Source organism: Astyanax mexicanus, chromosome 9, assembly GCF_023375975.1.
Source record: "Astyanax mexicanus isolate ESR-SI-001 chromosome 9, AstMex3_surface, whole genome shotgun sequence".
Classification (NCBI taxonomy): Eukaryota; Metazoa; Chordata; class Actinopteri; order Characiformes; family Acestrorhamphidae; genus Astyanax; species Astyanax mexicanus.
In genome coordinates this window covers 20,561,420-20,588,233 of record NC_064416.1, presented here as the reverse complement: position 1 = coordinate 20,588,233, position 26,814 = coordinate 20,561,420, and the positions used below count along the sequence as shown (strand labels likewise).

Genomic DNA, 26,814 nt, shown 5'->3' with positions numbered 1-26,814 from the left:
CCACCACTCAGGACATTTCTAAAGCCCCATAGGACAGCCGACTATACTGGGCTGTTTGTTCTCTACTGAGTGGCCAGTAAAATGGGGTAAAGGGAGGTGGGGGTGACAGTTTGGGGGAGTGGGTGGTGGCATAGTGAGGACACTGAGGGGGAAACATCTTGGGGTTTTATTTAACAAGAATTTAGTTTTCAGTTTACTTTTGAGGTTTTTCAGTTTAATTCCAATATCTTTTAGCACCTGAAAATAAGCAATACTTTGGATATTATAAAACCTTACTGTAATTAAATGATGTACAAAACAATATAAACCAAGATAAAGAGACCCAGTAGAAGAAGTAATGGATCTGGACATGTGTTCAATCATACAAACATTCTTTTTCCTAGTGTGATCCCACATGTACTTGAATGCATACAAGTGTGGGTAGGTGTTTGGTGTGCGTTTGGCAGCTGAAGGAGTTGATTTATGTGTCTGCGATTGAGTGTAGAGGACGGTCCTAGGCTTTGGGCCCCTGCTTTGAGCCCCATCACGCATTTCTCTCTCTCTCTCTCCTCCCTCTTTCTCTCTCTTTTTCTCTCTTGCTTTTTCTTCATTGACATTCACAGCCTGTCTCTTCCCTGGCACTCAAATTGTCTGGCACAGCAACACGCAGTCAGCTTATTTGTTCTTCTCTTTCAACTGCTCCAAAACTTTCTGGGAGGATAGTGAGTGAGTAAGAAAAAGAGAGAGAGAGAAAGAGAGGGAGATAGCAGGAAAGAGAGAGCAAGAAAGAGGGAGAGATTTTTCTCTCTAACAAACTAACAAGTCTGGATGATACAAGCACATCTGAAGGTGATCTGGTGGGCTGATCTAAATTGTCTGGAAGAACGCAACGCAAAGCTGAACAGGTGAGTGTGGGGTTGGAAGAAAGGCTGGAATAAATAGATCAGACAGCTGTGAGATATGAGGGAAGTGGGGCAGACAATAAAAAAGAAAGCACGTACAGGAACAGCAGGGGAGGAGGGAGGGCTTGTTGTTTTTGTGCACTTTAATGAGTCCATGCCCTCATGTGTTGCTTTTCAGCTTCAGTGTCTCACCCTATTTCTGTCTGTTTTCTTTGATTAAAATGCAAATTGGGGTAAACATTTTATTAGATTAGCTTAGAAGTCTGCAAAATGCAAAACTGGCAGTGATGTTTAGATACTTTTTTTTAATCTCTTGAAATATAAAATAGTGATGTAGGCTACTGTATTACAATGCAGTTATGGGTTGAAGTTATGAGACAAATGCTTGTATCTGCCTTTTCTCTTTTTATTGATATTGTGTGCTATTATTTCTTACAGATTAAAAAAGCAAGGTTAATATACTAATGCTAATGTTCTACAATATGACATCATACATTTTCACTTCTTAACTGCTTTTTAACCAAAGCAGACATTTCATGTTAACTGGTTCATTGAGCTATATGTAATTAATACATGTTACCTACTTGAAAACTCAAGCATGGATTGACTAGTTGATTGACTAGTTGATGGAGTATTGATTTTTTTTTTTTTTATATATAATTTACACTAAGATAAAAGTGAATATGTACAGAAAGATGTAATTGAAGCTGACTAGTTCAAATGTGAACTCAAAATGTGTGTATTTTTGTTTTAATTTACAAACTTTCTTAAAACAAAAAGCTGAGACTTACTTCTTTTTTGCTTATGGAATTAGACTATTCCACCTTAACTGGCTTGAGCAATGCTTGAGTCCTTTGCCAGACATTATATAGTAAATAAAAGATAACACATGTCATATTTAATGTCAAAAAGAACCTTTTTTTCCGAATAAAGAGCATCTCTGTTGTTGAAATGCCATTGATGATTCCATGCAAACAATCATGGTCTGGTAAAACTAGGGTTGTCTGGGCTGTTGGGTTATTTTGTCTTCATTTTCACAGTTCTAAGTAGTTATTAATCAGTGTTTGTGATGCCTATTTGCAGGTTTAGTGGCTATTGGACAGTAATAACCATGCCAATTTGTTAATTATCAGCATTAATTAAATATAAGTACCTGAAGAAGTCTTGACTAATAATAATTAACAGCACCTGATGAAGTGAGTCAATACAGAGTTGATTAAATAGCTTCAGCTGCGCTGACAGGAATTCAACTGGTGAGTAATGTTCACTAAAATAAAGACATTTACCTGATATGGTTAATTTATTAGGCAAAATAAATCAATGTGTGATTTATTTCAATACAACAAGTACAATGTTATGACCTCTAACATTACTTTTTTAACTGCTGATACAGAGCTAACAGGACTAGCTGACAAGCTATTAGCTGTTAGCTTGCAAAAAAGCTAACCAGGTCATTGTGTTTGTTTCCCTTGTCTCACGAGAGATTTTTATCAATTTGAAGCAGAAATTTAAGGATAATTAAGTTATTAGTTTTATTATAGATGCCTAGCTTTCCAACTGAGTTACTTAACCTAGCTATAGCTAGCTAACCCAGCAAGCTATTAGCTAAGTTACCCAAATTTATTTAGACTAGATCAATAGATCTTATAACACTATACTGTTCTCTTAACAAAAATAATTTGCACAAAGTTTAAAGTTAATGTGCACAGAACAAAGTAATTGATTCAAATTAACTAATTAAAAAAATGTTGTGTTAGAAACAACCCAATATTTGTTCATTTTCATAACCCAGCACCTTGCTACATGACAGAATAAATCTTTGACAAATTTAATCCAGCACTAGGTTTTTGGATTTGTAGTAAATGATGTGGGGTTGCTGCAGTTGGTCAGGTTTAGGTTCAGCAACAGTATGTGCTGAAAGAATGAGGTCAGCTGACTACCTGAATATACTGAATATAGACCAGGTTATTCCATCAATAGATTTTTTTTCTTCCCTGATGACACGGGCATATTCCAAGATAACAATACCAGGATTCATGGGGCTGAAATTGTGAAAGAGTGATTCAGGGAGCATGAGATCGTCATTTTCACACACAGACCTTAACCCCACTGAGAATCTTTGGGATGTGCTGGAGAAGGCTTTGTGCAGTGGTCAGACTCTTTCATTATCAATGCTGAAAGATCTTGGTGAAAAAATCATGCAACACTGGATTAAAATAAATATGTAAATAAATCTGACATTGCAGAAGTTTATCGAAACAATGGCACAGTAAAACAAAGCTAAAGTTGGTCCTACCGGTGTGTTAACTTTTTTTTTGGCCAAGCAGGGAATTTATCATCTAGCAGAAACAATGCTCAATAAAGATGTTTACTGTGGAGCACTGGGAGCACTGTGTTTACTGGAGCACTGTGATACTAACCTAACAAAATGACCTAACAGGCATTTGCTTATCTTTTAATAATAAATGTGTGAGAATATGTTGTCATTCTCCAAACAAGAAAATCCAGGCAAGCCTAGTTTTGACAGACCACAATTAGCTAGCTACATAGAATCGTCAATGGCATTTTAACAACAGGGAAGCTCTTTATTTGGAAAAAGGTGCTTTTTGGCAATAAATATTAAATCTGTTATGTTTCTTGTACCATATTATGCCTGGGACTCAAGCCTTGAAATAATTCCATTAGCATGAAAGAAGCTCAAAGTCTTTTGTTGTTGTTTTAGCAAAGTTTGTCAGTCACTTATTCAGTGAGTCAGTAAACAATTTATACAAAATGTAGCTTTGTTATTATTTTAGGTGTTTTATTCTTTGTTTATGAACAATTACCCTGTTAAAAAATTAATTTAAGACCAGCTGGTAATCCAGCTATTTAACAAGATTTTTTTTTTCTGGATGACCAGCTGGTCCTGTGTTGAATTTTTTTACCAAGGCATCTTTCCATTCATTTTATAAAGTCATATAGTGAAATACATTTAGAATTCTCTTTCATATCGCTGAATAAAAATGACAGCTGCTGATATATTTGACAAATATATTTGTATTTAAACATTATTCATTTATTTATTTAATTATTTTATTAATTCCCATTTTTAAATAAGATAAAATCAGTGCATTTGAAACCAACTCCTTAAGCCTTACTTTTCTCAAGTTTCAATATACCATTTCACTTTTATTCCTACAGCATTGACCTCTCGTCTTTACCTGAACCTCTAGAGGATCAAATTAGTGGACCATGATGCAGAGGGAGGAGGTGGTGTCGGCACGGGATGAGTTCAGCTACACGCACATCCCTACCCTGGAGCGAGTGAGTGGAGGTGGGACACTGACTCGGCGGATGGAGCGAGAGAGAGAGCGTATAGAGAGAGATAGCTACACAGTGGACGTGAGGGCCAGTGACCTGGAGCTTGACCAGGCTGAGCACCTGCATCCCTGCTTCAGCTACAGAGCCTGGCTCTACAGCATCCTAATAGGGGTAAGAGCTCACAGCACCTAAATTAAAGGATTTAGTAATTGTTTTATCCGAGCAAACCAAGTAAGTGTTGCAGTCTGGCGGAGACGTTCCTGGGAAACCCTTGCTGTGTGTGGGCAAGCATTATTCTGTTGAAAAAATGCCAGAAGTTAGCTATTGCCTCTTTTCAAACTGCTGCTGATGTAGCATTGGGGAGGATAGTGCAGTGACCCGGTTCCAATACATCAGCTAAGAGATGCCTGTGCTGACCAACATCACCTTGGGATTGATGTGGGGAGAAAGCATCATTTACCCCCCCAGAGAGAGCATGGCCAATTGTGCTCTCTCAGACTCTGACTGCTGACAGCAAGCAGGCTGACCGTGATTCAAACTGGCAATCCTCAGATCATAGCGACAGTACTATTAGTCTACTGGACCAATCAGAGCCCCCGTTCTCTACTGTTTATAAACAGAATTCATCAGATTAATGCTTTCTTATGGATGTGTGTGTGATTCTCAGTGTAGCCTCCTGATCACAGCTGGATTCTCTCTTTACTTGGGTAATGTCTTCCCTGTTGCGATGGACTACCTGCGCTGTGCTGCTGGAGCGGTGAGTGTGTGCAATAGTTTGGCAGCAGAACCAAAACAAATCCCCCCTGCTTCCTTTAAAAACACTGGAGAGACTAATCTCCTCCTCACACTAAAATTTGTTTTGAATGTTTTTTTTTGTTCTGCAGAGTATCCCGGCTGCAGCAGTGAGCTTTGCCATTGCTGCAAACTGGAGAGTTGCTGTAAGTTAAGGGGCTTGGCTCTAAATATAACCTGTAATATTCCTTCAGCTGTTTGTTTATAGTGACCTGAGTGACCTGGTATAAACATAATATCCTCTAGGTGTCAGACTTTCAGCTGGTATATGTGTCTACGTTTGCTGTGACCACCACATGCCTGGTGTGGTTTGGCTGCAAGCTGGTTATCAGCCCATCAGCCATCAATGTGAGCATACCACTATGCCAGCTTTCTAATAATGATGTGCTTCATTAATACATATGTTGTAAAGATCTATCCAAGACAATGACACGGTACCATTTTTTGTCTTTGTGGACAGATCAACTTTAATTTGATCCTGCTCATTCTGCTGGAGGTCCTCATGGCTAGCACAGTGATCCTGTCAGCTCGCTCTGTGGAAGACTGCTGCAGCCACAGCAAGGTCTGTGTGTTTGTGTTTGCTTTCTATGTTTAATTCTTTTGGAAAGCCCTACCTTTGTAATAAGAGAAAACTTAGGGTTAATAATGCATGGAGCTACAAAAAAGTGCTGATTTATATATATATATATATATATATATTTTTTTTTTTCAATGTACAGTGGCATGCAAAAGTTTAGATCAAAACTTGCCGGTTAATTGCTAATTGAGCAAAATATGACCTGATTTCTAAAAGGCATGAAGTTAAAGATTAAACCAGAGGTAGAGATAAAACATACAAACATGTGAGGATGAGGACAGGTACAAATTACAGGAAGTTCAGGCAGGCTGTCATCACCCATTAAAACAATATAATAATATAAAGAACTGGTGTCCTGTGCCACACATGCTTGTAACTCCTATGTCTACTGTAGCAGTAGATTAACATCAATGTTATCAGAGCTTCTGTCCATTTTTCAGTGTAAAACTGAATATTTTTTCTTTTATGTATATATGATAAAAGCCATTTTTTAGAAATAAAAGCTCTTGCAACTATGGCTTGTGCTTTAAAATTGTCAAGGTTTTTTCAGTAGTAATTTAGGAAGCCTTTGGCATTGTTCATTTTGTCTTTTTGTTTTTCTTTATATTTGCTGCTTATTCTCTTGTATCCTGCATTTCTCTCTCTCTCTCTATCTCTCTGAAAACACTTCTCTTTTTCCTTAGCCAGTGTACGATGGCCCTGTAGCTGTGACCTCTGCAACATTCCCTACACGTCTTCTCAAGGCCTACGCAGTGAGTACCATACCAATGAGTGTGAGCAAGAAAGGTAGAAAGAACGAGAGAGATTGGCCCACTGTAGTCAGTCTGATGCTATGTGATCTGAACTGTAATCTAAAGTGCTCATCAGAGTCTAGAGCTTCTGCTGAATGCGATAACACGCCGCATCAGCAGCTGAATCTGGAGTAGGAGCAGAAACGCTTGAACGATACACACTAAGAAGAGTGGCTTTAAGGCTGGCACTTTAGAGAACAATTACTTTCACGGTCACACAGAGTGCAAGTTCATAAGGAAGCTTCGGCTATCTGAAACTGTATTTCAAATTTCAGTGCCAGCTATGCAATATGCAGTCTTTTTAATGGTTGCAGGAACATTGTTATTGATTTTGTGTGTTCTGCTTTGCAGGTGATCGAGGTGATAGTTGGAATTTCTGCAGTTTTTGGGGGTATTATTGCTCTCAACATGGACGCTCTGATGCCAGGCCCTTACCTCTCCGTTACATTCTTTTGGATTCTTGTAGCTGTGAGTGCAATAAGTGTTGCAATGAAACTTTATTTTGCTGTCCATTTTTACTACCTTAGAAAAAAGGTAGCAAGGGATGATATGAGTGTTTTTTGTTTGTGTAAAAGCTTATAAAAGAAAATAGTGCTTGCACTAATATGATTTTGAGGTGTGTTTTAGAGCATTGAACCTTGATCCATCTACCCCCATGCTTAACAGTTTGAGGTTTGAGAAGGCTAATTCCAGAAATTAGGCATATTTAGGGCATATTTATATGCTAAATCTTTCTAATCTGGTGCAGTTCAACAGTTGATTTGATTTGCACTTTTAGCCTTTAGTCTTTTTTTAGGCTTCAGCTTGAGTTGAATAGACTTATTCAACTCATGCAGGTTTTAGGTGCATGATCTAATTCTGTCTTTACTATCCCGTATTTCCCTGCAGTGTTTCCCCAGTGCCATAGCCAGCCATGTGGTGTCGGAATACCCCAGCAAGTGCCTGGTGAGTCATCTCTGTCTGAGTTAATTCAGGGCAGCCAAAGTCCCACAGGGAATACAGCATTCCCATTATTTTACTTTACTGCTCAACAGGGAGTTTCTATGGGGACTTAGTCTTTTGTTTCTGTTCTGTCTCTCTCTCTCTGTCACCTCCCTGCTGCAGGTGGAGATGTTAATTGCCATCAGCAGTGTGACCTCACCACTACTGTTCTCTGCCTCTGGCTTCTTGTCTAATAGTGTCTTGAGCTTTATTGAGATCTTCCTGCATGAAGTACCTGTTGAGAAGGTAAGTGAACTCCAAGGTAAGTGTCCAAACATCAGTATTTTATGGGTGTTAATGTAGAAAAAAGGGAAATTTGGGTCTTTATTAGAACTCTGTGCCCTCAAAAAAAAGGCAAGGAAAAGGTATTTTACCACAACATGGTGGACAGCTTTAGCCTTACATCAGCAGTCACCATGCAGCAAGGTGTGTCTTTAATTCCTTTAAAAATAAAAGTGTAAAGGTTGTGATGTCAGAAGTCTTAGATCCTGTTAACTATCCTGTTATGTTTTTGAATATAACAAAATTAATAATAAAAAAAACAGCCCCCCACATCATAATTGAATATCAGTGGTGTTTCGGTGTCTGTATCTGTAACATAGCATGTGCTGTGTGTGCAGCAATCATACGACATCCTGCTGCTCATCCTGATGGCACTGTTGCTGGCACAGGCTGGACTGACTCTGGCCACTGTGGTACATTGTGCCTCCTACAAGAGCCAGCTGCGTATGGGGGCAGGAGAGTGGGAGAACAGTCTGCAACGCATGTCACGCCGCTGTGAGGTAAATATATTCATTTACATAAGTTATATACAAGTCATATATATAGTATGATATTTGATATACTGTAGAGTGGCATGCAAACAGACAGATAAACACTTTATGTGAAGCAAGAAGTTAGCTTAGAAGTTAGAGTCCTTTAATAAGAGGTGGATTAAAGGGAATGAGGGTAGTAGACTGGGTAAAGAGGTGAAGAGAGAACACATTTCGTGCATATATTATATATTTTAATTTTTTTGTTTAAATACAACACTATTTTTTCTTGTCATATCACTTTTAGAGAAAGGGAAAATGCAGAATACAGTTTATTTGCACAATTCATTCAAGTGTTCACAAATAAAATATATGTTTTTTTAAGAACTTCCTTTACAAAGTCAGTAGTATTTTGGTGGTCATGATAATGTTGCCTACTTCCAAAAAACAAAAATTAAAAATATCAAGAAATAGTAACATCAAATCATCAAATTGCAAAAGCACACATTTACTTACGCATTCATTAACATACACGGGTTTGCACAGCTGCAGTTCCAGAACCCAGAACTCTGAAACTATATATTCAGTGTAAGAACAGAAAGAACAGAAGGTTTATAAGCAGTGTAATTAAACAGCTCTAGCGAGTGGCCCTACTGTCAAACTGCAGCTCATAAAGAGTGAAGAGATGTATTGCTTTGTCAGAAGTCTTCCTGTTTGGGGGCACTAAGTTCTGATATACCGATCTACAGATCTACTGAAACAGTAACATCAAATCATAGTATCATCATATTGCACATTAACACAAAGAAACACTGAGGAACTCATTTCACAAGCTACAATTTTCTGACAATACACATGATCATATCAAATCCACAGTTGCAGTCCCAGAACATAAGCCTGCATACACAGAAAGACAGAGTCAAAACCATACGTATGAGTTCACTGATTGCTCTCATGCGTGACAGGGTGTGTGCGTGTGTGGTGGGAGTGTTCATCAGTCTCTCAGGCCACTGTGGCTGAGAGTTACCGTGACTACCCACAGTGCATTAATGTATAATATGATTTAAACTGGCTGCTGCCTGCAGTCCAGGCTCCACTACCACAAGGCCAAACACAGCATGGGTCAAGGGCAGCACTCTCTCCAGCAAAAACACAATATATGAAGGAGAGCATGATTGATTGACACAAAATATACTACACACTGACAAGCACACATTACAGTCCTCTCTTGTTTCTTTCTCTTTTCTATCAACAGGGATCTAATGGTACACTGCGAGAGTTTGACAAGGAGAAGGCCTGGAAGGCGGTGGTAGTCCAAATGGCCAAATGAGCACATGCATCGTGATGGAGAGACAGACAGAAGAAAAGAAGAAACAGGTGTCTGTGGAGGAGGAGGACGTGGGAGATGAGCATAACGGAGGAAAGAATCAATGAACAAATGTTACAGATGATTAGAGTTGACAGTAAGAAAGCGTCTTACAGAAGAAGGGTAATTGAAGGTCATCTAAACCTTCTGTAAATCCAGGAAATTCAATTATAAAGTCTACAATTCTTCTCAATATATCACCTACTGTGCGTCTTAACCTTAACCCTCTGATAGACTGAATGAGAAAAACAAATCAGCACTGTAAAAATGTACAATCAGGCCAAATTCAAGTAATAAAGTAACTTATTACAGAGCAATTTCTCCTCCGGCCTGTGGTGTTGATGGGATTTCAACGTTTGAACTCCTGTTTCTTAACAAGCAGGCAGTTAGACAGTTGCACCACCCTAGAGCTTCTGCTGCTCACCAAGTGTAAACAGATTAACTTTGTAAGACTAAATCATAAAAATCATGTTATAAGAGAAGTTCTGATTTACATTTTAGAACCAATAAATGCTCTGTAATCAGTTACTTTATCATTCTAAGACTGTTACTATGTATGTGGTGACAATTTAGCACTTCATGTAAAGAGACATTGTGAATATGTACAGTAAGGTTGGGCTCGTAAGTACAAGACAAATATGAGTGAACTCAATACTGTTAAAAATGCACATATATATAATTTTTGAACTACAATCAGAGCGAGAATAACATGAAACCTAGGTAGAATGACTGATGCTACATCACATTCAGGTATTAGAGAATTTATAAAGCACAAAGGATATTTTCTACTACATTCATGTATTACACAGTGTTTACATACATATATTTTGTTTACTGTATCAAGTTTTTTTAGATAAATAAAAATCATTAGATTGCATTGAGAATTTGTGTGTATATGTGCAAGTCTACTAACAGTATTGATCATATCAGAATAGTATCCATTATCAATAAAAAAACAACAACCAGGACTATTAAAATGTCAAAATGCATAATGTCTAGTTTAATTCATAGACACCTGCACCCATTACCATGAAAAATCAGTGCCTTCCTTATCTTATCATAGGTGTTATCAGAGATCATATGTATCAGGACAGTAGCACAGTCGTGTTGCTGTATGTCACTGCATCATATATTTATGCAGAGATCAAATGAAATATCTGGAGTTGATTTTAAATTAGACATTTGTATGAGAAGCCTGTTACAGTTGTCTCTCAACATGAGGGGCAAAGAAGTGTTTATGTCAGAAAAGAAGAGGCAATCATGAAGCTGAAAAATGAGAGAAAATCAATCAGAGACAAAGTCAAAACACGTGGTGCCTCAAAATCATCAACTTCACTGCCAAGAAGAAATAATACACTGATCACTAGCATAGAATACCACAGAAAGGTCTCTAGAGTTTGCTCAGATTAATATAATAAGGATCCAAAACTTGACAGAAAGTTGTTTGCACACTTTGGCACATATTTAATACCAATCAATAGGTATGTCCCAATACAGTTCTGTGATTTGGGATCTGGGATGATTCGGGCTATTGTATTCTTAATTTAGTCTTTGTTTCAGCTATGGTGTTCAGAGTGACATCTGGTGTATCAAGGTACCAATACTGGACATCACTGCCCAGCCTGCAGCACTGAGGAGAGTTCTCAGGAAGTAAATGAAAAAGTTGAGAGTCTACAGTGTTACATGATTTTGAAAATTTTGAAATTTTCATGAAAACGTAACATCATATCTAAAGTATATATATATATAAATATATATATATATATATATATATATATATATATATATATATATATATATATATATATAATTTTTTTTTGGTATGAGAACAACTCCTTGCATTGGTTTTAAACCTGCATGAAATACCACTATTGCTAATGGTAACACATTTTAACTACATATCAAAACATTTAGCAATTATTACAATGTCTTTTGAGCATGGACAGGACATTTAAATTTCAAGTTCAACTGTTACTTTCATTCGGAGCCATGCCCACAGAAAGCAGAGACTGGGGGACTGGCAGAAATAATTGTTTACTAATCAACTAATATGAAAAATTATTATCAGATTAGATAAATTGTATAAAAGGTATTTAATAATTGATTTTTTATTTGAGTACATGAAGACAAATGTTTTCATTCTACTACTCTAGTAGAAGTGTTTTACTTCAACCTTGTGTATCCTTACTTTAAGTTAAAAGTGGCAGTCCATAAGTTTTTGGTGAGAATGTACAATTACACAGAGCATGCTAAATATAATACTTTGTTTGCAGTTCTTTTTTTAATAATATATTTCTAATTTCTGATTTGGAAGGCCAATTACCACAAACATTCTATTGGTAAAAGAGAAAGGATAGGATTTCGGCTCTTGCTTGTAAATATTCATACATGCAAACATATCGCATCTGTTCTTTGCTGGTGGTGTTCCATAGATAAATTCTAACATTGGTTCCTTAGCTCTGAATTACTGGGCAACTCATGTAATACGTATGTGTTGTTTGCACAAATTAGTTGAGTTGAAGTAGACACTGTGCTTTTCTTGATAAACTCGTTTTTCAGAACATTCGCTTTTACTAGCTACTGCAGACAGTGGAGGCTGAGTAATAGTTTTATGTGCAGCAGTATTTAAAAAAAAAGTGGATTTTAGCTGAAGGACAGGTTTAAGGACACAGAGATCCCCCCAACCCTGAATAAAATAGAAGATTGGGTATGAGAAAAAAAGGTAAATATTTGGAATGTTCAATATCCCCCTTACTTTACTACCATAGATTTATATCTAATACAGTCAGCCCTGAACTAACTCCGACTACTCCATGATGACTTTAAACTTCTGTTTCTGATTGGTGCCAGTAGTCGGACAGTTGCAGTCCTCCCTCTGCTGGAGACAGAGTTACAGAATGCTTTTAAACACTGTTACAAAAGCGGTCGATGAAAGCAGCCTAACTGAGCTACCAGCTCGGCTTCGGCACATCCAGCTGCAGTGGTGGAGGCTTGCCTACTAGACTATATTTGGAAGCAGTCGAGCAAAGCTTCGCCCTAACCGGTACAAACTGGCTTTGGAGGGGGTGCAACAGAGGGAGGGGGGGGGGGGGGGCTGACATTATCGTGATGAAGTCGTTTGTAGGTGCGACACTCCCTTCTAGTGTTAAGAGCTTCAGAAACGAGGGCTAATCCCTGCTAGTCCCTGCACACCTGGAGGAAAGACGCTGCTGCTTTAGCATGTGCTGGTGGGCATGGGGGACCCCTGAGAAAGGCTGGCTGGAGGAGGCTGGCTGATTATCATCCACTGTAGTCACTGGGAGTCTGAGTCAGCAGTGCTGTGGCTGGTGGAGGGATGGATTAACCGCAGGAGTGTCTAAGTGTGTGTTCAGGGCTGGAATCATCATAATAACAAAGCCAGGCTGGGAGGAACCGTGTCGTTATCTGTCCACATGTCCATCGATCCCTGCTTTGTGGATTGATGGTGACGTTTTCTTGGTGAGGGAGCGAACCCACACCGTGCATTCAGCAAGCGGTTCTCCTTGAGGGCTCAGAGGATAAAGGAGAGAAAGAAGGAGTGATGAGGGGCTGGAGGGATGGGTAAAAGAGGGGGGGAAGGCGGTCCAAACCGGTGTGCCCGGATACACGGTATAACGGCTCGCCCGCACTGCAGATTAACCCTTGAGGCGCCGGGGGATGCTTACGATTTGGTGAGTACAGAGAGCATCTTCTATCAAGTCTTAGATCAGCGGTGGGTGGGCTGCTGTTGGTGTAAATAGGAGGGAGCAGGGTGGTCGTCGTTACTGTTTGTAGCTTCCCTTTCCTTTCTGAGAGTGCTGTCAGTCAGGTGCACCACTGGTTCAGGTATGTGCCATTGACATCATATCATAGGTGAGAGTCTTGCAGCTAGAACTCATACATACATATATATATGTCTCTCCTTATTTTTCTTTCACTCTTTTTTTTCTCTCATGTCAGTCCCCCAATAGTCAATATCAATTCCAGATGTTTGGAGCAGAGCTGTAGTGCACCTCTGGATCTCTGCTATACCTCAGAGTACCAGAGTACTGTTTCCACTTCAGGACCACATATCCTGGACAGCTCCTTTAGCTGCTTGTATTCAATCAACCAGGACTTAAATGCATAAATGGCTATATGCACATGATGTCATCTATCAGGTGAACATTCAGTTCCCTGACCTTTCCTTTACCAGCTGGTCTAGACTGCCGTTAGACTAAAGTACAATTGGATGACTGATGTTCTTAAAGTTTTGAAGGAGTGTAACACACTGGAGGAGTGTTTAACATTGATGGTGTTAACGCTTACCATTAACCTATCCAAACTTCTCAGTAGGTAAAAAAAACATTCTGATTTATGATATTGACTCCTTATCATAAAGGATCTTAATAACAATCACTATAGCTCTATATTGTAAAAAATATGAACAAGCACAAGATCATTTATTCCAGTTCAGGTAATCTGTCAATTGTCATTATGTAAGATGCATAACATAACTTTTTAGTACAACCCTCCCCACCCCGCATTCCCCTACTCTTCGGAGAGTGCTGTCAGGTGGACCACTGTTTGTCCACATACCAATCAGTCTTCTAATAATTTATATTAATTCCAGATGTAAGGACAGCTGTGGTGCACCCCTGTATCACTGCTAGTAGTAAAGTGTTTCCACTTCAGCTCATCAGATGAAAACAGGCAGGTTTTATGCAGAGTCAGCTATCAGGTGAACATTCAGTTCCCTAGCCTTTTGTTTACCAGCCGGTCTAGACTACAGTTATGCTACAGTATACTTGAATGACAGTTGATCTTTCTTGTCGTACTGTAGGACTGTTAACACTGCTGGTGTTGATGCTTATGAGCATATGAGGAGCTGAAGTGGAAACACTCCACTACCAGCAGTGATACATGGGGTGAAAAACTTCTCAGTGGGTAAAAAACTTCTGATTTCACTAGAGCTCTATATTATAAAGAACATGAACAGGCACAGATTCCAAACAGAGAGAGCATTCATTCTGGTTCAGGTGATTTGTCGATTGTCATTACGTAACATAACTTCTCAGTACAACCCCCACCCACCACTCCTGGTACCTTTTGGAGAGTGCTGTCAAGTGGAACACTACTTAAGGTATGTGTCTTTGACATGTCATCAGTGAGAGTCTGGAAGCCAGAACTCTCTTTCTTTATGTCTCTCTCTTTCTCTCTTGCTCTATTTCTCATGTGCATTATACATACATCCCAGTCAGTCTCCCAATAATCTATATCAATTCCAGATGTGAGGACAACTGTGGTGCACCTCTGTTTCACTGCAAAATCCCAGTAAATAGTAGTGAAGATTTTTCCACATCAGCTTCTCATATTCAATCAGGCAGGCTTTATGCACAGTCAGCTTTCAGGTGAACATTCAGTTCCCTGGCCTTTCATTTATGAGCCGGTCTAGACAGTACAGTTGGCTGACTGATCATAAGCTTTCTTAGAGCTAAGCTTAAAGTTTTGGTGCACTGTAGGACTGTTAACATTGATGGTGTTAATGCTCATCATTAACCTATCCAACTAACTACTCAGTGGGAAAACATCTGATTTCTGATATTGACTCTATCATAAAGGATCCTAATAATAATCATATGAACTAGCACAGTTTCTTACCAGAGAGAGCATTCATTCTGGTTCAGGTAATTTGTCGATAGTCATTACATACATAACTTCTCAACACAACATCTTCCCCCCGCCCCTTCTCCCTAACCTTTGGAGAGTGCTGTCAGGCGAACCATTGCTTCAGGTATGTGTCATTGACACATAATAGGAGTCTGAAAACTAGAACTTTCTCTTTGTGTTTCTCTCTGTCTTGCTTCTTCTGTCTATTACATGTCCACATCCCAATCAGTCCCCCAGTAATCTATATCAATTTCAGATGTCAGAACAGCTGTGGTGCCCTGTTGTATCACTTCAAAATCCTGGATTATATTGTTTCCACTTCAGCACTTCAGTATTCAATCAGGCGGGTTTTATGCACAGTCAGCTATATGGTGAACATTTAGTTCCCTGGCCTTTCATTTATGAGCTGGTTTATACTGCACTGTTTGATGACAATTAGCTTCTAAAAGTAAGGTTAGTTACTTTGTTTCTGGGATGTTGCATGATAAGTTTAATTGAAGTTTTGTCACACTGTAGGACTGTTAACTGTAATGGTGTTAATGCTTAACATTAACCTAGCCAAATTCAGTGGGTAAAAACTGATGTCTGATATGGACTCTTATTTTAAGGGCAGCTCTATATTATACATAATATGAACAAGCACAGCTTCTCAACAGGACTTAAGCATTTATTCTGTTTTATTTCTTGTTTAGGTTCAGTTTAGTTGTCTATTGACCTTACGCAACCTCTCAGCACAGCCCCAGTGTGAGGACATACAGTGCTGAAATAACTCCTGCAGGGATGACAACAAAACACCAACACACGGTGGTGCATTAATTCTTTAAGTGTTCTTATAGTGTTCATGTGAGGTTGCAAAAAGTTGTGTGTGGGGGAAGGGCTTACTGTGCATGCATTAAAAATGTTGGTGAAAATAAAAGTATAAATAAAATGCTCTGTTTAGTTATAGGCTGATCTGCTTCTTGCTTTGAAAGTAGCACCACTCTAAACCTATAAAACCATGTACAGTATACAGTATATATTCTGGAAGGAAGAAACTAAAAGGTAAAGTTACTCAGAAGGCCCTACAGTCTAACTGCTGCTCATTAAGTGTAAAGAGATCGTAAGCTTAAACCCAGCAAGGCCTCAGAGCTCCATTGCCAAATACAAACCAGTCTGGGGACATTATGTGTTAGGGTTCTAAACTCAGATGGGAATAAACAACAAACAAATTAAGGTGGGCACAGACTAAACGTCTCACACAATATTTAATCAATTTCAGCTGCAGTTTCTTTTTCTGTTTCATTTAATGTCAGTTTGGTAACATGTGCAGTGATTTATTTCAATCCCATTTGGCACAGATACTTTTATCTTAATTAATTAGAAGTTCATTTTACATAATTCTTTTCAGGAAAGTATAATAATTTCAAAGTAAGTATGGAAGGAGTCTATGTAATATGTAATAGTCTGTGCTATGTTGGAGTATAAATAACCTTGGGGGTGTTTGCTGTATATGTGTGTGTGTGTAGTGGGGGAGGAGGCAGCTTTTAAAATTACTGGGTTGCTGCTCAGAATGAAATCAGTGTAATTAGCAGCTCCACATGACATCATGAAAACAGGCTGCAGAGGGACCAAAAAAGATTAACATCTTAAGAATTTCTGTATAAGTAATCATACAGTATCATTACAGACATCTGAAGTGTCATCTGAGAATAAGCGAGGACATTCACAGCCCATAATAAACAATATTCTGTTTCACTAGAGGCACATTTGAATATTGTGTCCTTCTGCAGTATCAGCACTGTAAAGGCCAAAGACTAATGTAACAAACAACAAATATCTACAGCAGTTTTTAATTCTGCAGATCTAGGACGGATGGACACTGTGTTAATGGCGTAGAAATCTCAAAGGGCATTCATGTAACCTTTCTATGATGTCACCCCACAACACCCCACCCACGCACATGTATGGTGTTTGCAACAGAGTCATTCTAATGACTCCAGTAGAGGTCTAAAACCACACTTACAGGAAATACTCTTAAATATGACAGTGATACAGGTGGTTCTTAAAAAAATGTCACTGAAGAACCACTTTTAACATTTTAAAGGTTTGAAGAACATTCTCTTCATATAGAGGCACTTTACCAGTTTAAAATTTCTTCACAAAGGGTTTCTCAATGGATTACATTTATTGAACTTTTGTGGATGCCGCTTCTGTTCAGCTACAAGTTGCACCCATTGTTGACACAGATGTGCAAATGCACACCAACCATAACCTGTCTAGTTTCTTCAGGGTGAGTTAAAAAGTGCAGGGCATCCTTTAATTTCAGAAACGAAAGGCAAATACCCCAGCAAGTAATGGGTGAGGGGGCGCATTGTTCATTGCTCATTGTAGACTACAAACATGGCTACCATCTTTAAAGTGGCATAAAAATACTTTAAAATGACAAAATCGTTTATCGCAATCAATGCTGGGTCAATATATACATTAAAAACAGATTTCGTGACAAGGACGAGATATTGTGAAAATTTGGCAAAGAAAAGAAAAAAATTTAAAGAAGAAGAACATCAATTCTATAGCTTTTCAATACGCAATCAAAATAACTCAAGGAAGGAAATGGTCTGTATATGCTTATTTGCTGGATATCCAGTGTTTTTTACCGTTCATTTTCCATAAAAATTTGGACAATATGTGTTTGCTGGAGTGACTCAGTGTATAAAATATGGAGCTCATTTTGCCCTTGGCCACTAAATGCTATCGTCCCTGTGGACAGCCCACACAAGAACACTCCAGTAGAAATAAAGGAACACAGTGTTAAAGAGTGCCTGAGTGCATGGAGGTGTGACAAGGACAGCACATTGCGAGAAGGACCATAATACTAAATAATGTACATAAGGATGACTCAGTTATTTTGTGATAAGCTCCCATTAATGTTCTTTTGTCTTTTGTTTTTACAGGGTTAGTGTGGAAAGAAGATCCTGGTGATAACTTAATTATTGTTCTTAGAAATTAGACTGCTTTCCATTAAATTATCATACAGAACCAAGAAACAGGACAAGCATCAGAACCAGCAGTGGAAGTTTCAGGCCAACCAAAATGGCCCTGCTGTGACTGTGTCTCTCTTCTTCTTTCAACACTCCGTGTCCTGTATACACCATCATTGAACACGCTTTGACAGACAGGAGCCCTCAGCCAAAGCATTGGCTGGTGGAAGTGAGGGGGGGCGGAGAGAGCCTGGTCATTGGGTCAGGAGCATTGACAGTGGAGGAATAGTGGTGGGTGGGCTCCAGGTGCCGGATGCAGAACCTCTTCGAGCAGAACTTGGACATGGCCACGGCTCTGCTTGCAGGGGAGAAGCTGAAGGAGCTGATCCTGCCCGGCTCCTCTCAGGATGAGAAGGGTGGTGCCCTCGCTGGTCTTATGGTACAGCTCAAACTGGAGCTGCCCTTTGACCGTGTCGTCACCATCGGAACCGTCATTATCCCCATCCTGTTGGTCACTCTGGTCTTCACCCGCAACTTTGCAGGTTCGTTTTAAGAACAGTTTTTATCTGTGTCTCAGTCAAGTGAAGTGTTTCACTTCTCTGTTACATACATCATTCTTTATAGAACCAAAAGTGGTTCTTTAGTGGCATATTTTAAAGAACATTTTGCAGCATTAATGATTGGTTTTAATAATTATGATTATACACTAGCTGGGAAATAACATAACATAAACCTTTAAAGACATTTATTCTTACACTATATCCAAATATTTGTGGACACCCTTCTAAATGAATGTTTTCACTACTTTAAGGTGCACTCATTGCTGACATAGATGTTCAAATGCACACCCACACCTTGTCTAATCTCTCTAGAGACATAAGTCTGGAGTAGATAAACAGAAGCCTGTTGGCATCATGCCTAATTCCATGTGTGAGCTAGATGAGTATAAAGCCTCCCAGCACTGAGCTGGGGAGCAGTGGAACTTCACTGAAGATAAATATTTGTTGACTCAACTTCACTTAGTTAGGTCATCATTTTGCTTTGAAACAGTTACCATCTGCAACACAGAATAGAGGTAACTCGCTCTTACAACCTACAACACTGTGGCCTGTCAGCTTTCCAATATATAAAGTACAATTGCACACCCAGAAGAAGGTAGCTTTGGGTGGCAGGCATGTTTTTTTTGTAGGCTCAAAATTTTCAAGTTTTCAGAGTATATAATAAAATCATGGTTATCACACAAAAATCTTATATCTTCCCTTTGTCTTTTTATGTTTCACATTATTTGAATCTGGCAGCTGTTTTTTACAAAGAAAGTTCTTGTGTAAAGTTGCCATTTTGGAGATGTATAGCTTTGAAATTGTGAAATTATGAACTATCTGACGCTTGTTGTTATTTAATTGCAGTACTATAAGCAAACTGATATTTTCCATTCCTGGGAGGGACACTGACCTACCAGTACCGAAGTTATGTTCATGTTGGTAAATTTTGCAGAGGAAATGAGTGTAAAGATTAAGAGAAAGTGAAGAAGAACAAGAGAGAAGGGCGACAGGAAAAAACAGAGAGAGTGAGGGGGGATTTAGATTAAACGTTGAGTCAGTTGAACTGCATAGCAGCACAAACCAGGCTGAGACCTACCACAGAGATGGGACAGCAGGAGGTAGGGGAAGAGGACAGTGGGATTCCAGATGGATCCTGCTTAAAAACATGATCAACTTAACAGAGCCGGAAAGAGGGGTAGGGTATGTTCACATTGCACAATGGTTTTGGTGGTTATCATGTTTATAAATCAGTGCTGAGGTCTTGAGTTCAAGTCCCCATCTGGGTGGAGTTTTTTATGTGCCAGCAAGCATTCAGACCATTCAGACACCAAACAGAAGTTCATTCTACCACCTTGCTGCCAGTACAGAGTTTCTGAATGCCTGTCCTCCAAGAGTCTTCAAAGCTGGATCAAGCCAAGCTGTACTGGAAGCTACAGAACACATGTTGGCATATGACAGTGGAATTATAAGATATTGAATGATAAAATATAAATAAGATCCTTGTAAAAAATCTGAAAAATACAGGTTATTGGGTTTTCCAGTTTCCATATAACATGCCAACCATAGCCCTTCTTAAGTTGAATAAGGGAGTCCAATTTCACTTGGATACACTCTAATTGCCTGACACATGCTCTGTCCACATGCAATATTGTTGTTAACATTGTACTATTCATGTCTGTTATATTAGGATTGCTAGTGTTCCTCTGGGCAGTACTGGCTCAGCTACAGTCTGATGCTCTGTAGCACAATTTAATTAACAGAATATTGATGACAGACTATTCCCAAATAGATACTTCTTTTGCCTTAAGAGGGTTTTGTCATGGTATCCAACATATTGTTTAGTGTCTGTTAAAATTGTTATGATCTCATAAAAAGGTGCTGGCTCATAAAGTAAGTCTCTAATGTCTTTTTAATGTTTCTCATTCTCTTTTAGAGGAGTCGATATACTGCTACACCCCACACAACTTCACTCGTGACCAGGCCCTCTATGCCAGAGGCTACTGCTGGACAGAACTACGGGATGCTGTACCTGGCGTTGAGCCTCAACAAAGGCCATCGTTGTTTGAGCACAAGTTTTTGCCCTATGCCTTGCTGGCGTTTGCAGGGATCATGTACATCCCAGCACTGGGCTGGGAGTTCCTCGCCTCCACTCGTCTTACCTCTGAACTCAACTTCCTCCTCCAGGAGATTGACAACTGCTACCACCGAGCTGCCGAAGGCCGAGCCCCAAAGATCGAGAAGCAGATCCAGTCAAAAGGTCCAGGGATTAGTGAACGTGAGAGGCGAGAGATCATTGAGAATGCTGAGAAGGAGAAGAGTCCTGAACAGAACCTCTTTGAGAAGTATCTAGAGCGTCGAGGCCAAAGTAACTTTTTAGCCAAGATATATTTAGCAAGACATTTGGCCATCATCTGCCTCAGTTCCATTCCCATCACTTACTTGAGCACATACTACGCCTGGCAGCGGCAGAACGAGTTCACCTGCGCGCTGGGCGAGCCACCAGACATTAGCAGCATCCCTGAACTGCGGTTAAGTGTGAACTGCAAGCTGCCAGCTGTGCAGCTCCAGCGCATCATGGCCGCAGTGGACATTGCGCTGCTCTGCACCATGAACCTTATCATTTTACTGAACCTACTACATCTGTTTGTGGTGCGCAAATCCAATTTTGTCTTCGACAAGCTGCACAAAGTTGGCATTAAGACACGGCGGCGTTGGCAAAAGTCACAGTTTTGCGACATTAACATCCTGGCCATGTTCTGTAATGAAAACAGAGACCACATCAAGTCTCTCAACAGGCTAGACTTCATCACTAACGAGAGTGACCTGATGTATGACAATGTAGTGAGACAGTTGCTGGCAGCTTTAGCACAGTCCAACCATGATGCCACACCGACTGTTCGAGACTCTGGGAACCAGACAGTTGACCCAGGCTTAGACCCATCTGTACTGGGGGTGGGAGAACTAGGAGTAGAGGCTGTTATCAAAAGACCCCGGAAGAAGATGAAGTGGATCCCCACGTCTAACCCTTTGCCACAACCCTTTAAAGTAAGAGTATCTCAAAGTAGCATTAGTATCATAATCAGCAAAGTCTCAAATGTTTAATTTGGTAATAAACCTCAGACAATCCTAAAGCACAGTTAAGCACAGCTGTCTCTCATAACATAAGAAAAATTGATTAACAAATCAAGCCTGAGGCATGTCTCCAATTGTAATTAGGAACTGTCAGATTAAATTTCCAAGCTTAATACATTCTCTGACTCTTCAGACTTTTCACTAGCACTGATCAAACATGAGCTTCTTTAAGGACATCTGTCAGGTATGAACACATTAATTACATTTAGAACCAAACAATCACATCAAGACTCTCAAGAGTCTTGCGAATAATAATAATAACCGAAAATAACATTCTCACATGGTTTATGATGCCAATATTTGACAAACTGCACTAGTTACAGTAAATCCAATCTGCAACAAATATATGCTGTGTGCCCAAACTCTTAATAATAATCAAAGCTTAAACAGTTGTTAAAATTACAACACTAACACGTTAAATAAATTTGTTTTAGAAACCTGTTAATCTGTTAACCAAAGCAGGTTAGTTATAGGTTATAGGTTAATAACAGATAACCATAAACATACCAATACAAATATAGAACTGTCACTGTCTGTGTTGCCCTGGTTTAATAGCTGGCTGAATTAAGAAGAATGTACCTCATATAATGTTTTGTGTATTAAGTCATGGTATGTCAATATAAACTGGAGGTGATTATTAAAAAAATAAAACTGGTTCTCTGTATCAGCACATGTGTTAACTGTCTAATAAGCATCCTATTATTTCATTGTCTTTTAGATGCACTAACCAAAATTAATTCATGTCTTAATGATGCAGGAACCCCTTACTTTGACTCGGCTGGAAAACAGCATGAAGGCTGAAAAACCCAAACCCCTGCGGCGGAAGACTGTAGCTGATGGTTTTATTGCCCCTCTACTCGACACCAAGAGCACACAATACCCTCCCAGAGGTAAATGACAAATAGTTAGACATCTTCAGACATGTAGGGCAGTGAGAATCTTATTGATTTTTTCATTTGAACAGATCCCTCTGGACAGATTTGCTTTTTAAAACCCCTATCAGGAATTGAAAAGCTGACAGGTCATTGTCTAGTGATGTAATGCACACAGGCATATTGTATAGCATAAAACTCTTTACCACTATTTATAAGAAACTATCATTCTAATTAATTATGGTTTGGGATTAACACATTTTCAGCAATACCATTGTAGGGCCGATAACATTTTTCTCTCATTTATTTAATTGAGCTTGTGGTGACAATCAATTAAACAAATTAAACAGATGAATGACAAGAACCGTATGGGATTAATCGTGATTAACCTTCCTCTTAAGGCTTAAGTGTATAATAATAGATAATAATAGATATTTAAATGTAAACAAAAGGAATGCAAGATGAAATTAAATTATATTTATATTAGAGTTAATCATACAAATACATATATATTTTTTTATTCTGGTACTTTTCTGTATTTTGTAAGGCAGACAAAAATAATGATGAAGTGTGTGGTGTGCCTGAATACCAACTTGATACTTTATTATAATATATCACAGTAGTTTCAATGCTTTTTAAATTATAATGTTTCCATCTGTGAGTAAAAGTTTAACAGAGAACTTTAGAAGAAGGAACATGCCGACTTAACAGCCGCAGCAGCTGTGAGAAGAAAGGCAGAGAGAGAGAGTAGGGAAGGGTAGTAAGTGTTAGTTATGAGATTTAATCAATATTTCAGCATAAATAAAAAATAATCTACTAATCTGCTTAACCTGACTGTAGTGACACTATGTTTACATTGATTAATAAATCAGTTAACACATCACCAGGTTCTGTAAACTTTGTAACGTGATTAACACTGACAGCACAAATTAAATCCATTCAATGTTTATCATGTGATGTTTTCACAGCTCCAGAAACAAACAGTGTAATAGAGAAGAAGCACACTCGTAATTTCTCCCTGGATGTCCATCCGTACATGACGAACATTCAGAAACCTAAATCAGAAATGACCAATCCAGAGCCACCGGCTGCTGAAAACACTCTGGACACTGTGTTCATCGAGGGCACGCACTCCGTAGTTCACGTCTCCTCCACGCTCACTGGTAATTACAATTCTATGAAATTAAACTGTTTACTTATCTGTAAATTGCCTCTATTCACAAATACACCGTCTTTCTTCTGTTACAGCCAGGACACCCTGCAAAAATCCAGCTCTAGACCAGCTGGTCATTTAGAAAAAACAGCATAATATTAAAATAATTTTATTTTACAAAAAAATCAACAGTGCGCTTTATAATCCGTTGTGCCTTATGTATGAATTCTACCAGTCAGGTTGTAAAGGAGCAGAAAAGCATTAGCATTAGCCGCTTACTGCTAAGCGCTAGCTCTTTCATCGTTTCAGGCTAGTAGTCTGCGTGTTTATCATGTTAAAACAAACGTGGGACAAATTGCTAGCTAATATCTCCCTGTCTTACCAGAACACTCAGGGTTCCTCAGTCTAGCGCTGTCGGGCAGCATTTACTAACGCTAAGTGTTGCTAACCACAGCTAGCGCTATTTTACCCACATTACAGTTTAACAGTTTGTAGATTAACATCCAGCACTCGTTTGACTTTGAAAGAAAATGTTTTTTTTAAACATTTTTTTTGTTTACTTAGATGCTTCCCCCAGCTTCCTGATTAGATTGGAAACATGGCGACACCCTTGTTCTTTGCTTTTGTTGCTTGAAATGCACCTGGTGTGCCTTATGTATAAAAATAGACTAGAAAATAGACCTTTATTAATGCTAAACTGCTGTGCTAGCATTAAATATTATATAATGTTATATAATTATATATATATATGAACAGAGTGGGATACAGCAAAAATGTGGACTATCTAGGAGTTTCATGAGGAGGAATAGGAAAACTAAACTCTGTATTCAGAATGGGAATCAATAAGTTGCTCAGGTCACCCCAAGTTTGGCTCTTGCATTTATTGGCTTGGCCAATTATCATGTGGGCTATTCTAGCATGCTGCTTTTAAGTTGTCCTTTACTTTGTTACACACTCCGTTTTCCTTGGAATTATCCTTGTATTTGTGCAAAAAGTATAAACAGGAAAATAAGAAACATTGGTTTAATGTTTAGAACCACAGTGCTGAGAAAAGACAGAAAAGACCATTTTAAATTTTTAACCCAATTTTCATAGAGCTAAAGTAGTGGACCTCAGACTCTTGTGTATTGATTGGTCCAAAAAATGATTGCCGCATTTGCTGTAGAATGTCGCTTCTCTTTGTCATTTATTTGCATAAAGTTGATAAGCTTGATTTGGTGCTTGTCGCTTTGTCAGCTTGCCACTCATCACCAAATCGTGGCTACAAATCTTATACATATAATCCGTAAAAAAGACTAGTCAAGTATTGCTCTGTTGCCTGCAAGTTGGATGCCGGGAATCATAAATGTTGTATAAATGTTCATCAAAACAACATTTTGTCCCCTTATCTTCAACGCTTTAGAAAAGAAAGACCCACCACCCCTGTCCACCACCACTGCCTTTTCTAAGATGACCCTCCCCACCACCTCCTACATGAATGGAGGGACAGCTACTTTACCCGACCCTGATTCCCCTAAGACCAAGGAACCTCTGAAACAGTGTGCAGAGCCGGAGAGTCAGCCTGTACCCTACAGCCACAACCCCTCACACCCGCTACTCAGCATCCACCACACACTGTTCGAGGAGGAGGAAGAGGAGCAAGGCCACAGAGACAAGCTGGTGGAAAGGCCTGCTGAGCTCATTGCTGCAGGAGAGTGCTGAAGGCTCACACAAAAACAGACGAGTATATATCCACACCTCAGAGTTTGCACATATTTCACTTCTTTCATCTCTTAACCTTAGCACCAAGTCCTTAGGAGGGTAAACTGTGTGTCAGCACTACACTTACCACCTCATCTGATAGAATCACCTTTCCTCATGGTGCAGCACACTACACCTCATCACCTACTGTGCTTTAGGTGGAACCAGTGAGGTCAGTCCACCAGAGAGCTTGTGGTGTACAAAGGACAGCTCTGTGAGAAAAAAAGATTTGGAATGCACATACAGGTAACTTCAAAATGTTCTTCTGAGGATTAACTAACACTGATTAATTTTAGTGAAACATATTAATTGAAGAACGAGAGTCTGTTTTCATGACTGAGTGCAAACCTTGGTGCTCACTTGAATGGAATGTTTTCCTATGACATTCCAAAGGTTTCAGAGAGGATACAAAAGGATATAAGGGTTCTATTGGAAACTTTGTCATCTTTTATAAATTTCAAAACATGTGTCCCAAATCCTCGCAATTTCACCATATTTTACTGTGTCCTTTGGTTGGCAAATTTCTGTAGATTCCTGTAGAACAGGTATTCAGCGCAATATATTTATTCCTAAATTATGCAAATGTTGTTGCAATAATATGCATTTTGAAATACTCTATGTGTACAGATCATAGAAACATGCAAGCTTGCCATCTACATCACATGATTCTGCAACCCAAGGACAAGATCGTTGCTGTTGCTGTGAGCTTTTTGGTCATCTTATCCAACTCCACAACTTAAACACACACATTCACCTTGTGTGTTCATTACAGCAAGAATCAAGGAAACCCTGACTCAAACCACAAACAGCAAAGCTGACCTTTTGCACAAAAGGAACTTTTCACTTTTTTAACTGTAATATCTTAGCTTTGTGTGAATCTGTGGTTGGTTACACTACCTGTGCATAGCTTAATAGCAGCGTTTGATATCCATTGATGCACCTTTTAGTAACACGGAACTTACATCCTACCAAAGACACTGCATTAATAAAATAATCTCTATTTATCATAAGATACATCACTGTAGGGCAGAACTGTTTATCAGTTAGGTTCTACTAGACGAAGATGCATTTTGTTTTTATTCCATAAGAACCATGTTTATACATCATCATAAAAAAATACAGAACTAGAATGGTGTCCTGTGATAATCGCATACAACTTATGCAACTTATATTTCTGCAGATTTTGTGTTTGGGGTGCACACTCTGGTGCAGTATTTCAACAGGACAGTTCTTGTCCACATACTTGTGCCCTCTGAAGAGCTTGCCTTAAAGCCACTGATGCTATTTCATGGCCAGCCACATAGCCAGACCTATCTGACCTATCAGACC

At 39.0% G+C, this 26,814-nt stretch overlaps 2 protein-coding genes across 2 annotated transcripts; both read left to right on the top strand.

Moving 5' to 3' along the window:
* The first annotated feature begins 512 nt into the window (after positions 1-512).
* Positions 513-10,324, top strand: mlc1 (modulator of VRAC current 1). Its single transcript, XM_022679635.2, has 12 exons — positions 513-884; positions 4,062-4,352; positions 4,849-4,938; positions 5,066-5,119; positions 5,220-5,321; positions 5,434-5,535; positions 6,234-6,302; positions 6,693-6,809; positions 7,230-7,286; positions 7,446-7,568; positions 7,943-8,104; positions 9,330-10,324. Exons 2-12 carry the CDS (start codon positions 4,113-4,115, stop codon positions 9,402-9,404), a joined length of 1,191 nt encoding a protein of 396 aa, XP_022535356.1. The 5' UTR covers positions 513-884; positions 4,062-4,112; the 3' UTR covers positions 9,405-10,324.
* A 2,216-nt stretch (positions 10,325-12,540) lies between these two features.
* panx2 (pannexin 2) lies at positions 12,541-25,789 on the top strand. The gene is made up of 6 exons (XM_007250529.4): positions 12,541-13,129; positions 18,020-18,588; positions 20,522-21,633; positions 22,478-22,610; positions 23,561-23,755; positions 25,148-25,789. Exons 2-6 carry the CDS (start codon positions 18,360-18,362, stop codon positions 25,444-25,446), a joined length of 1,968 nt encoding a protein of 655 aa, XP_007250591.2. The 5' UTR covers positions 12,541-13,129; positions 18,020-18,359; the 3' UTR covers positions 25,447-25,789.
* The last annotated feature ends 1,025 nt before the right edge of the window (positions 25,790-26,814 follow it).